Source organism: Amblyraja radiata, chromosome 2 (genome assembly GCF_010909765.2).
Source record: "Amblyraja radiata isolate CabotCenter1 chromosome 2, sAmbRad1.1.pri, whole genome shotgun sequence".
In the NCBI taxonomy this organism is placed as follows: domain Eukaryota; kingdom Metazoa; phylum Chordata; class Chondrichthyes; order Rajiformes; family Rajidae; genus Amblyraja; species Amblyraja radiata.
This window is the reverse complement of record NC_045957.1, coordinates 45,373,471-45,388,679: the sequence shown is the minus strand read 5'-3', so window position 1 is coordinate 45,388,679 and position 15,209 is coordinate 45,373,471. Positions and strand designations below refer to the sequence as shown.

General features: G+C 41.9%; 1 protein-coding gene across 3 annotated transcripts in view; it reads left to right on the top strand.

Moving 5' to 3' along the window:
- Positions 1 to 14,308, top strand: part of phf14 (PHD finger protein 14) — a 241,562-nt gene extending 227,254 nt beyond the window's left edge. For all 3 annotated transcript variants that reach the window (XM_033045737.1, XM_033045746.1, XM_033045727.1), the window contains one exon: positions 14,056 to 14,308. In XM_033045737.1, the coding sequence (XP_032901628.1) occupies positions 14,056 to 14,130 (75 nt within the window). In that variant the 3' untranslated portion in view covers positions 14,131 to 14,308. The remainder of the gene's footprint in view (positions 1 to 14,055) is intronic.
- The last annotated feature ends 901 nt before the right edge of the window (positions 14,309 to 15,209 follow it).

Genomic DNA, 15,209 nt, shown 5'->3' with positions numbered 1-15,209 from the left:
GTGGAATATTTTGAGCTTACTCTCATTGGAATTTAGGAGATTGGAAGGTGATCTTTTTTGAAACTGATACCATTGAAGAGACTGATGTATGGAAATCTACAACTGGGGGCATAGTTTTTAGAATAAGGAGACCCCATTTAAAAATGTTTCTTCTCAGCAAGTCATGAATCTTAAGATTTCTATTTCTATTAAACCAATGTTCTTATTAAAAACAGAAATGGACGGATTTATTTTGGCAAATGGCAATTTGAAGGTTATAAAGAAAAACAGGAAATTGTATTTGTGACCATGATCAAGTAAACCATTATCTTTCTAAGTGAGAGAAGGCGCAAGGGTTCTTGGCCACCTTGTACTTTTACTTTTGCGTCATTTATAAAACGATGACATTTATGGAAAGGCTAACATTTCTTGCACTTCTCTGTTTGTCCTCAAAGTTGTAATGAGCCATCTTCCTGAACCAAGTAGTCCGTCTCTTGAAACTATTTCTACAATGTTGGCAGATTTGGGGTAGTTTCTATCTGCTGAAGTCGCTGTCATGTGGCCACATAGCACCTAATATCTTGTTGGAAAATGTTCAAAAGATCTAGCAACCAAGGTAGCATTGTTGTATCCAATTAAAAATGTTAAAGACTTAAGAACTAAGTACATAGAAAGATTAAACCCCTGATGACCAACTCCACTTTATCTTCATCCAGAAGGCCCTTTAATTACTTGTGAAAAGACTGACAACAAGATTATCAAGCAAGTATTCACAACAAAGTATAGGCTTAACAAAGTCAGTTGCATTAGAAATAAAGTCAGATAAACCATTTGTGTATTGTTTCATTATAGCAGTTCAAATAAAGCTTCTCCTGGCTGCCTAAATCGTAATTACACCTATTATACTGCAACCAGAAAATTTCAGTCATATAATCTCGTTCTGATTCATGTTAATGTATTTTCATCCTTTCAACTGACACCAAAACCAATTACTGTATATACCTATGCATTATAGATAATTTGAATCCACTGTTCCCACTTGAAAGCTACACTGGCAAGGTGCATGAGTTGGAGGATAGGGGTTGTAATGTTGAAGCCCTGGCAGTTGCCAACTGGACTAGGGAATTGTGAAATTACCCATGTAAGATATGTAAATCTCCTTGTTTCACTGCCTGCGAAATGTTTATAACTCGAGGCAATGAACTTTGTACTTTGAGTTATTTGCAAATTAAATAGTTACATGTTAAAATTTGAGTTCCTTTGGTCAGCACTTCCAGTGATTTCACTGCCAATTTTGGCTGATTTAAATTATTAAGTATGTTGTATAATAGTAAGATTAAACGAGAATTTACCAGTTTGAAGTTTGATCTGTATTTTATGAGGAGTTACGATAGGGATTATGTGAAGAACCCGTCCAGCACGCGTGCGCGACATACTTCAAAGCAGCAGAGTGGAATCACAGAAAACAACACAATAATTGAAATAAACATAGTAAAGACAAGGACAACTAAGATACCAGTTGATCTCTATAATTGAGGGTGGGAGCGGAGGGCACGTAATCCCTCATCGTAACTCCTCATAAAATACAGATCAAACCTCAAACTGGTAAGCTTGTTTAATCTTACTATTTTACTTCGGAGTCACGTGAGTGTTACGTGAAGATTTTAAAGCTGTGATTTCAAATGCTGCCCTTTTGGAGTGAGATGTATATACGTCAGTATCTACTCCAGCAGCTCCCAGTACCTGCATGAGCCATCTGGAGATGGTTTGGCTCGACACCCGACCATGAGGTTTCTTGTGGCTGACCCATAGGGCGTTTTCTCTCCCTTGGGAATCTCTTGTTGTGTTGATGTAAACGAGTAAATGATTCATGACACATAACCGTGGGTCAGGTGGGTACGCCCGGAAATCCATAACTAGGCCTGAAGTTCCTGGCCTGCTCTGCTTTACCAGCTCCTGAATAGTGAATGTGATACGGTTTGGTGTTATAACCATGTTGTCCAGTCGAAGTAAGTGGAGGGACTGGACCCTTTGTGCTGAGACTAGTGCCATCAGCATGACCGTTTTCAGGGTTAGCTGTTCCAGGGTGAGAGACCTGGCTGGTGACCATCCCCTTAGGTATGTCAGGACCACACTGACATCCCAGATTTTGGTGTACCTAAGTCTTGGGGGGTTGGAATTGAATATCCCTCTCATTAGTTTGATCACCAGCGGGTGAGACCCTATGGCCTGTTGTCCTGGTGCCTGATTTAAGTAGGCTGACAGAGCACTTCTGGCGCTATTGATGGCACTGTAGCTCAGTCCTTCATTATGGTGAAGGCCGGCCAGGAACTCCAGTGCATTGGTTACGGTTGTTGATGAATATGTTGTCCCAGTTTTCGAGCAGTATGTTTCCCACTTCCTTATGCTCGATAGGTATTGTTTCTTGGTGGGCATACGGTGGGACGCTGTCATCGTGTTGATGGTCCTGTCAGATAATCCCAGGCCCAGCAGTGGTCTTTTCAGAATCTGCAACCCAGTAGGTTAATTCTGTCATGGCATGGATGACTTATGCCTGACACCGGGTGAGTCAATAGGTCTGGGCTACTGGGAATGGTCATTGGAGTTTCAATGACCATGTCGAGGACCACTGGGAACCATGGCTGTGTAGGCCAGTCGGGTACTATCAAAATACCTGAAGCAGAGTCCATCTGTATTTTGCGTAGTACCCGACTGATGAGGCAGAAGGGGGGAAAGGCATAAAAGAAATAGTTCCCCCAGTCCAGCGCAAATGCATCTATCGCTGCTGCCTCAGCGACATACATTGGTACCTGGTGATTTAGTCTGGATGCAAAGAGATCGATATCTGGTGTGCCATATTGCTTTGTAATTTTAGCAAATGCTTTAGGATTTAACATTCATTCGGTGTTATCATTGAATTTGCGTGACCTGGTGTCTGCCACTGTATTTAGCTTACCTGGTAGGTAAGTTGCTGATAACCAAATATGTCTATCGACACACCATTGCCAGATTGTGTTGACCAAATTGAGTTCCTTTGGTCAGCACTTCCAGTGATTTCACTGCCAATTTTGTCTGATTTAAATTATTAAGTATGTTGTATAATATTAAATTTGCTCAGTTTGCAGCAGTTAACGCCTATGAGATTTTGTATTGATTCTAGGGATGCCTACATTTTGGTTTGGGAATTATGTGAAAGACTCAGGCTTTTAGATTTTGAGATTCAAATTTAAGGGAATATTAAAAATCCTAAGCGACACAATTCTGTACATGTATTTGTGGAGAGGGTTTACTATAAAAATTAACCGTAGGTCTTAACTTTAACAGTGTAGGTGTTTACTTCCCCATTTCCGAAAAATATTATTTTGATAGAAACAATGTTTTTTTTTTTTTCTGAAGGATTTAGTGATGTTTTGGGTCGATACCCTTCTTCAGACCCTTCTCTCCAGAGATGCTGCCTGTCCCGCTGAGTTACTCCAGCATTTTGTGTCTATCTTCGGTGTAAATCAGCATCTGCAGTTCCTTTCTACGCATTTATGTTTATTCTAATTGATAGCAATAATTAGAAATGTTTTATTTATGTGAAAAATACTTTGATTTTCTGTGACCAAGCTGTTCCCTTCCTATTTGTCTACCTTTTTTCAGTTACTGTGCAAGACTGACAGATGGCTCAGGTGAAAAGGGCTAGCCCTTGATGACTCCTCACCACAGTTTTTTAAAAGTGCTGGAGACCGGGTATGGAGTTGACACATTGCCAGATTAGTAATCCAAGAGACCAAACCAATAATCTAGATTTGTACCATAAAAATCCCACAAGAACGCATGAGCAATCCATTTAATCAAATAATCTAGAATTTTTTTTAAAAAGGACTGGGTCAGTAAAGATTACCATGAAGCTACCAAATTGGGGTAAAAGACAATTTCATTTGCTCAATTCCTTTTGGAGGAAATATGTTGTCCTTACCCAAGATGGAATTTGTTAATTCTTTAATGTAGCAGATCTCTGAAATCACCTAGTTAACCACTCAGTTTATTCATAGTTGTTATTTTAAAATATCTTAAACTCTTTGGACTACCCCAGATCAACCTGTATCAAAGTATCAAATTCACAGACAGCAAATTTGTTCCCAATCTGGTCGAACTTGTAAAGGTCCTTCTTGTGAACAACTGGAATTGGTGTCCAGATTGAAAGCCAAAAAAGATAAGCAACCTGACATAGTCATATTCACATAAACTTGCTTTACAGGCTGCTTATCAGACTCCACCATCACTGGTTGGACACAGTCCCAGAGTTGGTGAAACAGTGAGATACAGTCAAGAGGGAACAGCTTTGGAAATCCTTGATATTGATTCTGGGCCCCATAATATCTCACAGCATAAAATATAAAATGCACAAAGATACTACCCTTCTGATTAATACCTACCATTTCCCACCCCTGCATTACCGGATTAATTAGCATATTATCTTGCGCGAATTTGGAAACAGCGCGAAAGCAGCAAGAGCAGAGGATGGACTTCATAATTGATAGGAGTGGAATTAGGCCATTCGGCCCATCAAGTCTACTTCAATCATGGCTGATCTATCTTTCCCTCTTAACCCTATTCTTCTGCTTTCTTCCCACAACTCTTGACGTACGTACTAATCAAATGGAGCATGTACTTCCAATGGGGGATGCCATTGTCCATCAGAAAGAACGGCAATACGTCTACCAACTGAATGGACAAATTCAGAAAGACATTACAAAACTAGGTCTCAAGCAGATAGTGAGCAATCCAATGTGCCTGCTACAGACGCATCTGTCAATGAATGCATTGGAAGAAGTGACAAATGTACATTCCTCTTGGAGACCTAATCATGTTTTCACACAAAGAACACTACGCATCATACCATGCAGCAGTAAATTATCCTAATCAACAGATTGGAAGTGGAAACTGAGCATCCGCAACATGCTCTCAATCAGCAGCAACAAGAACTGTTTCACAAACTGTCACCGTATGGAGTGGCAAATCGCTCACTATCATTATTGTCAAGCTCAGGGATCAATGCTAGTTCACCAATGAAAGCAGAAGGGCATATCAGAAGTACCACCAGGCCTAGTAATGAGGTTCCAACCTGGCTAAGCTGCAGCAATAACCTTGTGAGTGCTAAACACTAAAAGCAGCGTCCAATGTATCTGATCAAAGCTCTGCAGTCCTGCCACATCTAGTGAACTGTTTAGCAGCTCACAATAACCAGTTCCAAGAACTAAACATAGACACAAAATGCTGGAGTAACTCAGTGGGACAGGCAGCATCTCTGGAGAGAAGGAATGGGTGACATTTTCATTTGAGACCCTACTTCAGACTGAAACGCCACCCATTCCTTCTCTCCTTAGATGCTGCTTGTCACGCTGAGTTACTCCAGCATTTTGTGTCTATCTTCGGTGTAAACCAGCATCAGCTGTTCCTTCTTACACAGTTCCAAGAACTATCTTGGCCTCAGTGGTTCTGTGTCTAGCCTGCAAGTGATAAAGGCAAGGCTGGAGCAATTTCCACCATCTTCAGCTAGAAGTGCCAAGTGGATAAGGAAAAACTTTTTCACACAGATATTTGTGAATTTGTGGAATTCTTTTCCTCAGAAGGCAGTGGAGGTGAATTCACTGGATGAATTCAAAAGAGAGTTAGATAGAGCTCTTAGGGCTAACGAAATCAAGGGGTATGGAGAGAAGGCAGTAACGGGGTACTGATTGTGAATGATCAGCCATGATCACATTGAATGGCGGTGCTGGCTCAAAGGGCCGAATGGCCTACTCCTGCACCTATTGGCTTTGTATCTATGGATGATTCATCCTCCTAAGCTTCCTATCATCACAAACACTTCTTGTCAGCCAATTGGATTAATTTCGCACAACATCAGAAAGCAGACCAGAGGAGTGAGTATAGCTACAATAAAGAACGTGAAGTGGAAGTGAAGAGGCACTGCGGCGGCATAGAAGGGAAGCTTCCGCGAGGAGCCGCAGGGCTGGAGAAGGACGGACCCGGCAGCCGAAGGGAACAAAGACCTGGCAGCCGACGAGAACAAAGATGCGGGAGCTAGCTGAGAACAAGGACAGACCCAGTGGGCGCCAGGAACCAAGACCCTGTGTCCTGCAGTCACTGTAAAGATAGGCCCGGTGAGCCGCTGCCTCCAGGGGGAAGCTCGAAGACCGGAGAGTCGAGGATGGAGCCGCTGACGACAACGTAGGCAAGGAGTGGACCGGTAGGTGAGGGAGGTCGCCAGGTCTTTATTCCCCTCGACTGCCGGGCATTGGGTCCAGCGCCTTAAATGTCAGCTGCAGGAAAAGTCCCCTGTGACACAGAAGCGGTCGGGCAAGGAGAGAGACGTCGGGTTGCGGGCCTGCAGTAGCCTGATGCTTACCTGGATCGAGGGCATTCTAGTACTTCCAGCAAGTGGACCGGACTTTGGACTTTTTCTTTGTAAATAGCGCCAAAATATGGCAAATGTGCATTTGTGGGTTGTGCAAAAGAATTTCACTATGCTGTGCATACGTAACAATAAAGAGCCATTGTACCCGGAAAATATCTTCCTGGACCACCGTGGTTCATCTCGTGAAGGTACTTTAATGCTGGCTGATTTGGGGTAGTTCCTATCCACTGCAGGTCCTGTCATGTGGCCACTGTGCACCTAATAGATGGTTTGAAAATGTTCGAAAGATCTAGCAGCCAAGGTAACATTAAAGACACAAAGTGCTAGAGTAACTCAGCGGCTGAGTTACTCCAGTACTTTGTTTTGATTTCGGTAAACCAGCATCTGCGCAGTTCCTTGTAGCAGCCAAGATAACATTGCTGTGCCTAATTAAAAATGTTAAAGATTTAAAAACTAAGTGCATAATGAGATTAAACACCTTATGACCATCTCCATTTTCCCTTTGCCTCGGTAGTAGGTCTTTTCATTACATGAAAAGAATAATGACAACTATGTCAAGCAAGTGTTCACAACGTGCTCAGTCAGTTGCACTATAAAATATATTCAGATAAAGCATTTGTGTAATGTTTCATTACAGTAGTTTGAATAAGAGCTTCTCTGTGTCATTGTCTAAATTCTCATTACACTGCAACCAATGTAATTCCACTCATAATCCCATACTGATTCATGTTATTTTCAACTTTTTTTAAACATAGGAACTATGTGCCTGCACTTCTAAATCCCTCTACTCCACAACACTCCGCAGAGCCCTGCCATTCAGGTCCTGTATAGGTCCTGCCCCGGTTTCCCAAAATGCAATACCTCTCACTTCTCTGTATTAAACTCCATTGACCATTCCTCAGCCCACCTGCCCAACCAATCAAGATCCTGCTGCAATTTTTGACAACCATCATCGCTATCTTCAATACCACTCATCTGCGTACTTACTAATAATGCGTTGTACGTTCTAAACCAAACCCTTGATTCAGAAGAAAAACAGCATCGAACCATTTGTTTCCTTCCATTAAGCCAATTTTCTTTGCAGTCAGAAAGCTCTCCTTGGATCCCATGTGATATAACCTTCCAGAGCAGCCTATCATGCAGAACCTTGTCAAATGCAGAGCAGCCTACCATGCGATACCTTGTCAAATGCTATATGGTCAAATATTATAAAGTTATGCTTAATAAATGGTGCACACATTGTTTAAGTATTGTTCAGGACAACATCAGTGGTCTATTGTGTTAACCTTTTACCTCATAAGAAACTAAAACTTACTGTGATAAGTGAAACGGAGGTTCATTAAATGAACTTCTGATAGAAATCTTTCTAATTCTTCAGCAAAATTAACATTCTCAAGGAGTTTTGCATGCTAAGTGTTTGTACTTGAGCCTTCAAATAGCTGCTACATTTAGTAATTACAGCGAGTACAAGCTTTCTTTCACAGAGCTATTATTAAGAAGGGGCCTTTCACATGCAATCACATTTCTTCCCTTGTGAAAACCAATAAAGATGTACCATAGAGGGCACAGTTGTAAGATGTATAAAGCCCTAGGGGGTGCATTCTTCTGACAGCTGCTTCACAATTCTTAACAAAGCAAATGTCAAAGTTGTCGAGGCTGTCATATGAAAATGATCCATGTAGCCATGGTCTCCTTTTCCCTGGATAATAAACCACTGTTTGCTTTGCAGTTGCAGTGTCAAAATCTGCAATCTATTATAAATATTTTATATCCGTCTATAAAAGCAATTGGTAGGAGGTTTAACTGTTCCCAGTCCCATGTTTATTATTGGGCTGATGTCTTTCATATAGCAGGTTACCACTTCCAACATGTCTTGTAAGAGACCACCATTATCTACTAGTATTGGCACCCAGTATAAGCTGCTGCTGGATAATATGGAAGTCACTGATTTGCTGAAATGCAGTGGACCTTCCACATATCCATCATTGAAAAGAGTACAGTTATCACTTAAAGCAGCACATTGCAAAGAAATGTCTCTTTTACTTGATGTTTCTGTCGGAGGCCACAGTATCCAGTTTGTGTTCTACCTCTGCACTACACTTTAAATATTGTAAATGGACAATAAATCACCTAGTATCTTGACTAAAATACAGATTGTCATTGCAGTGCCATCTTATTTCACATCTTACATGTAAAGTTGTAACATGTACATTTTGAAAAATGTTGGGGGGAAAACGAGTAAGATTAAACGAGAACTTACCAGTTTGAAGTTTGATCGTTATTTTATGAGGAGTAACGTTGAGGGATTACGTGAAGAACCCCGCCAGGACGCATGCGTGTCATTCTTCAAAGCAGCGGTGTGAAATCACAGATAACTGTAATGACTAAACATAGTAAGATTAGAGAAGAGATACCAGTTGAGTATATGATCAAGAGTGGGAGCGGAGGGCACGTAATCCCTCAACGGTCTGTTCTGTTTGACTAATTCATTGATGTGAAAAGTTAAATTTCCAGATGAAATAGTCATGTTGTCCAGCCTTAGTTTCTGTAGCGACTGGACCCTTTGTGCCGTGACCAAGGCCATCAGCATGACTGTTTTCATAGTCAGTTTCTGTAGGGACAGAGCTGTAGCTGGAGACCAGTTTCTTAACATGGTCAGTCCAATGCTCACATCCCATATTTGGGAGTAGCTGGTTCTTGGGGGATTAACATTAAAAATGCCCCTCATGAGTTTGGTTACCAGGGTGTGTCCCAACAGAATGCCGCTCTGTTCCTTGCCACAGGTATGTTGACAGAGCACTTCTGGCGCAGTTGATGGCACTATGACTGAGCCTCTCATCGTAATGGAGGCTTGCCAGGAATTCCAGAACAGACGGGATGTTCATAGATCTGTGGGTGATGTTATTGTTGTGACATTACTTTTCCCATTTCTTGATGACACCAAGTACTGTTTTTTGGTGGACTGTCTGTGGGCCGCTGAAATAATATCCACTGTTCGGTCCGTCAGTCCCAGGTGTAGTAGAGGTGCTTTCAAACTCTACAAATTAATAGGTTTATATAATTATGACATGGGTAACTTCCCCTTGTTGCGGGATGAACCAGTAAATTAGGTCTATGATGGATGGTGATGCATGGTTCTAATACCATGTCGAGTATCACCGGGACCCATGGTTGAGTAGGCCAATCGGGTACTATCAAAATACCAGACGCGGAGTCTTGCTGTATTTTCCTTAATACCCGACTGATGAGGCAGAAAGGAGGGAATGCATAAATAAACAATATCCCCCAATGCAGCGAAAATGCATCTGTTGGCGCTGCCCCAGGTTCTGGTTCCCATGAACATAATTCGATAACTGGTGTGAGCCTGGATGCGAATAGGTCGATATCTGGTGTTCCATACCGTGCTGTAATTTCAGCAAATGAATTTTTATCCAACATCCATTCAGTGTTTTCATTGAATTTGCGTGACCTGGTGTCTGCCACTAAATTTAGTTTACCTGGTAAGTAGGTAGCTGATATCCAAATATCTCTCTGGATACACTATTGCCAAATTGTGTTGGTCAGATTGTCACATGATGTTGATTTGTTTCCACCCATATGGTTGATATATGCTACCACGGTGGTGTTGTCAATTTGTAGTCTAACATGCTGGTGATATAACCCAGAACAATATGATTTAAGGCCATGGAATGCACTTAACATTCCCAGGTAGTTTATGCCCAGTGTTTGTAATAATGGTGCCTCCTGTGCATTCCATCTCCCCCACAGCTGGAGATGGAATTGGTAGCACCCCAACCAAGTGCACTGGCATCAGTTTGTAGTACCATAGACGGGTTGCTGATAATGTTTGGATTGGAACAATGCCTAATGTTATCTTTCCACCATTTTAGTTCCATTATGGCCTCTGTTGGTAGCTTCATTGGTCTGTCAAAATGACCACCATAATTTTTGAGTGCTCGTATTTTAGTCCTCTGTAATTTTAGATAATGTAAAGGTCCGATTTGTGTGGCTGGAAACGCAGCCACTATTATGCCAATTATTCTTGCTACCAGTCTGATGGATGGTTTTGTGATGTCAATGATTTTGCTGCAAGCCTCCATTAAGGCTGTAACCTTTTCTTTCGGCAAAGTCACTGACATGTGAACTGAGTTAAGGGTGAACCCCAGATGATCCATTGTGTTAAATAACATCTGTGGTCACCTCTAATGGGTACTGTATAGTAAGCATCTTTTAAATCGATGCTTGCCATGTAGTAACCTTAGGAAATCAATTGCATAGCAGTAACAAAGGTTTCCATCTAGTAATGAATATATAGTACAAAAGTATTCAAATTAGTCAAATCTATGATGATGCGGCAACCACCATCTTGTTTATGATAAAGATTTTGGACATGAATTCCTGTGATTCGTGTTGGGTTTCCCCCATTACTCCTTTTTTATAAGGCCACTGTAGTTCAGCATGCACTTTTGATTTTTCTTTGCCTGTAAGCACGAACATTCGGTTCGGTACATGCTGAACTGGAGGGTTATGTTTTTGTATAAATTCTATGGTATAACCCTATACTTCTGAAAATATAAGTGTCGGTAGTTAATTTATTCCATGCATCCAGATAGAATTGTAATCTCCCACCAACCTCGTAAGGAACCAGACCCACCTACCTCCATGGTTACTATTGGTAGGTTTGTTACTTTTTCGGCATCCTCCGTGGACGTTGAGGCGCCGGTGTCTGGATCTGTAGTTGGGTCGGTGTTGAGGGTTAGTGCATTTTCCAGGAAGGCCGGTCTGGGCCATGGCCTAAAAAAGACCGATGTTGAGTGTTCCTGGCCTTCGAGCTTTCACCAGTTTGTCTTAGCCGACTGGTGGTGCGTAGGGGTGCTGTTTCTGGCCGAAGTAGTTTTTAGACGTTGCTTTAATGAGCCCCAGGGTTTTACCCTCTTCGTCAAGTTCTTTTACCTGTTTTGATAAGTTGCCTCCAAATAGTAATATTGGTAGTTCGGAGGTTCCAGGTTTGCATAGGCCTGCAAATTATTGAATTGAATTGAATTTAATCTAAAGCCGTTTGGATGGCACTCTTCCTAATGCTGTTTACTCGTATAGGTAGTTGAAAAATAAAGCCAGTGCATCCTGGTGATCTTGTGTCATGTCTTTTCCGTTTATTGTGCGGGCGAAAACCGTAATTCCTGCTGTTAAGACTTTCAGAACTTTCTGTAGTTTCAAGTCCCTGGCTCTGATTGAGGCTCCGACATGTTTTCAAATACACTGGTTGACACTGGGAACATTCAGTGATTTGCAGTTCCCTGGTGGTAAGTGTCTTGCTGTGGTGTCCAATAATGCCTTTCCTTATAGCTGGTTGAATGACAAGTAGTCGATACTTGCAGCTATTTTAGGTTCCAGGTTTTGGCCAGTTTGGTCGGGTTGAATAAACTGGGACACCATATCCAATAGGTTTTCTTGCACCCCATGCGCACTAGGGGTCTGTTCTGCACACCCCTCTTCAGGGTCAGCCCAGAATTGACCCCCTGTACTCCCCTCTGATGAGGGAGAAACACTGTGCAGCCCTACAAGAGGTACTGCTGTAGGACTTACTAGCTGCCCACTGTGACTAGTCTCCATCTCCCAGAGCCTGTCACTTTGGAGTATTTGCTCCAACAGCCGCTCCAACTGGCTCCAATGCTCTCGGGCGCTGGCCACTCGCGGCTGCTCCTGTCCTCAAGCCGCTCCAACCGGCTCCAATGCTCTCGGGCACTGGCCGCTCGCGGCTGCTCCTGAAGCCGCTCCAACCGGCCCCAATGCTCACGGGCACTGGCCGCTCGCGGCTGCTCCAGTTCCTGCAGCCGCTCCAACCGGCTCCAATGCTCACGGGCACTGGCCGCTCGCGGCTGCTCTTGTTCCCCCCCTCCCAGCCGCTCCAACCGGCTCCAATGCTCACGGGCACTGGCTGCTCGCGGCTGCTCCTGAAGCCGCTCCAACCGGCCCCAATGCTCACGGGCACTGGCCGCTCGCGGCTATTCAGAGTCGGACTCATCGGAGTCAACGACTCTGTTAGTTTTTTGCTTCGCTCTACCGCCCGGCCGTGGCCGGTGTGGGAGCGAAGTCGGGCACAGCTGTTCCCACTACAGGAGATTGGCGTGCCGTTGGCTACTGCTGCTGGCTGCCCGCAACTCCGCGGTTCTCCCCCACCAGCTTTTTCGCAGCCTTCGTGGATCTGGTCCATGCCTCCACCTGTAAGGTAAGTGGAAGGAACGCAGAGTCTCCTTACCTGCTGTTCCCGGCTTTCAAATTCTGCCGCTAAGGGGAACGTCGTTCCCCCTGCTGTGACTCGTTGCAATGCGTGTAGCGATATATGACACGCATGCGTCCTGGCGGGGTTCTTCACGTAGTCACTCACGTGACTCCGAAGTAAAATTGTACATTTTGAACTTGTTCCCCAAATTTTAGATCTATACCTGTCTTGACTACGTATGGTTCCTAATATCCCAAACAGTAAATTATTGAATCCTTAAAAGGAAAAGTTGTTAGCAAAAGCATTTTGAAATCTGTTGAAAATTGATTGGCTTAAATCACATTTATAGTTATCTTCTTAAAAGTGAATGTAGTACTGCCTATTGAACTTTGGGCACAGGGTACAAATCATTGCTAAAAAACGCACTGACACTAATTTGTTTAAACCACTAGCTCGCTGTAGTTGTGCATAGACTGGCAGGCAGATCTCCTTAAGTTAGGGTTATGGAAGATTGCCAGCATGCTGCTGTCTGACATAATTTTATTTTCCCTTTTTAGACTTGACCGAATTTCAGATAACTTATGATGCTACTGGTAATTGGAAAATTGGCAGACTTGTCACAAATGTTTGGGGGAGAGTGCATAAAATACAGCACTGAGGAATAAAAATGTTCTGTGAAATAAGATTTATGGTCACTTCAGCTAAATGAAGTAACTGACTACAAAATAGAAGAACATTTTCTGTCACTGCAACAACTTGGTGCTATTAATTTGATGGTAGTTGAGACTTTTGTAAACTTTACTATCAATGCATTAAATTTAAATTAGCTCTGAGTAAATGTCAGTGAAGCTTTGCAGCACAGAAATGATCTTTTGAATGTTTTATTGTGACACAAATAGTAAGGGAGAAGTTGAAATGTCAATTGCGAAGGTTCCTCATGATGCAAGAATAATGTATTTAAAAATATGAACGACAACTATTTAAGCATTATAGCATTAACATAATGAAAATGGATTAAATAGAGAGTGTTTTTAAATTGAAATGTATCGGAACATTAAATAGCATTGTTACCATTGTCTACGATTAGTGCTGAAGAATAATTCATCTCAAAAGTGGGCGGCACGGTGGCGTAGCGGAAGAGCTGCCTCCTTACAACGCCAGAAACCCGGGTTTGATTCTGAATATGGATGCTGTCCTTACAGAGTTTGTACGTTCTCCCTGTGACCGCATGGGTTTTCTCCGGGTGCTCCAGTTTCCTCCCGCACTCCAAAGTTGTTCAAGTTTGTAGGTTAATTGGCTTTAGTAAAATTGTAAATTGTTCCTAGTGTGTAGGAGAGTGTTATTGTACAGGGTGATCGCTGGTGGGCATGGACTCGGTAGGTCAAAGAACCCATTTCCACACTGCATCTCTCAAGTCTAAAATCTAAAAAAGTTAATTTCTGTTTCACAGGAAGACGAAGAGGAGCTCGAGGATGATGATGAAGAAGGTGATGATGAAAATGATTTCACCCCAGTGAATGAATGAGGACCGAATGAATTAAATGTAGAAAAAATAAAAAAGTTAAATGCCTCAACTTTGGATCAACTATTAGAAAGGCATTTGTCATCTTTGTACTTCATTGCAATTATCACCAACTGTTAATTTGTCCGTTAATTCTTTGTCTGTAAACCTGTTAATAAATACCTCCATAACTTGTTAAAAATGTGTGTGTATATAGATAATCCTTTATTCATAGCATTCATTTATCTGTACTTGTCGATCAATATCAGATTGAAATAACAAAACATTTGGTTGCTCAAATACCTCTTTTTATATAGAAAAATCAAACTCTTGATGTGTTTTATCAGAATTTTTATTTATTTTTTTATTTATTTTATTTTTTTAATTTATTGAACATGTTAAAAAAATACAAACACAAATAAACTTGTAAGCAATAAAAAAAGAAAATAAAACACAAAGGAAAACAAAAAGAAATTTAAATAATTAGTACAGTGGATTTTCAGAAGGAGTCGTGACATATTTTGTGCTCATGATTGTTCAGATTACAACTGCATCGTATGAAAACTTTGTCACCATTAGATCCAAATTTAATAGCCACATTAAAATTGCAGTAACACTATTAGAAACAATTCTCTACCAACGGCAAACAGTGTAAATTAGATGCCAAACCTGCATGGCAAACCTACTAATCTGTCATGTGCCCATGAAAGTACCTCTTCAGGAGACCACGTACCTGCATGCAGTTCTCGAGTAAGAAGCCAGGTCCCCCTGACACATGAAGTTCAGTGCATCAAAGGCCTTTTCTTATCAAAGGCTGAGCTTTCACAATTTCCTTGACAACCATATGCAAATTGTCTTCCAGAGATTTATGCTTATTGTGGTTCAGATCAAATCATGTCCCGTTTAATCTACATATATTTAAAATGACGGGGTAAAAGACCCAGAGCAGGAAGGAAGCAAATGAAAAGATGAGGGCAAATATTAAAGTCGAAGAGAACACCATTAACTGACAGGACAGACAGGAGCTTGGCAGAGAGAGGGGAAATAACAGGTTTAAATCTTGTTTCAATGCTAGAGAGTTAACAGGCAAAAAGGACGATGTC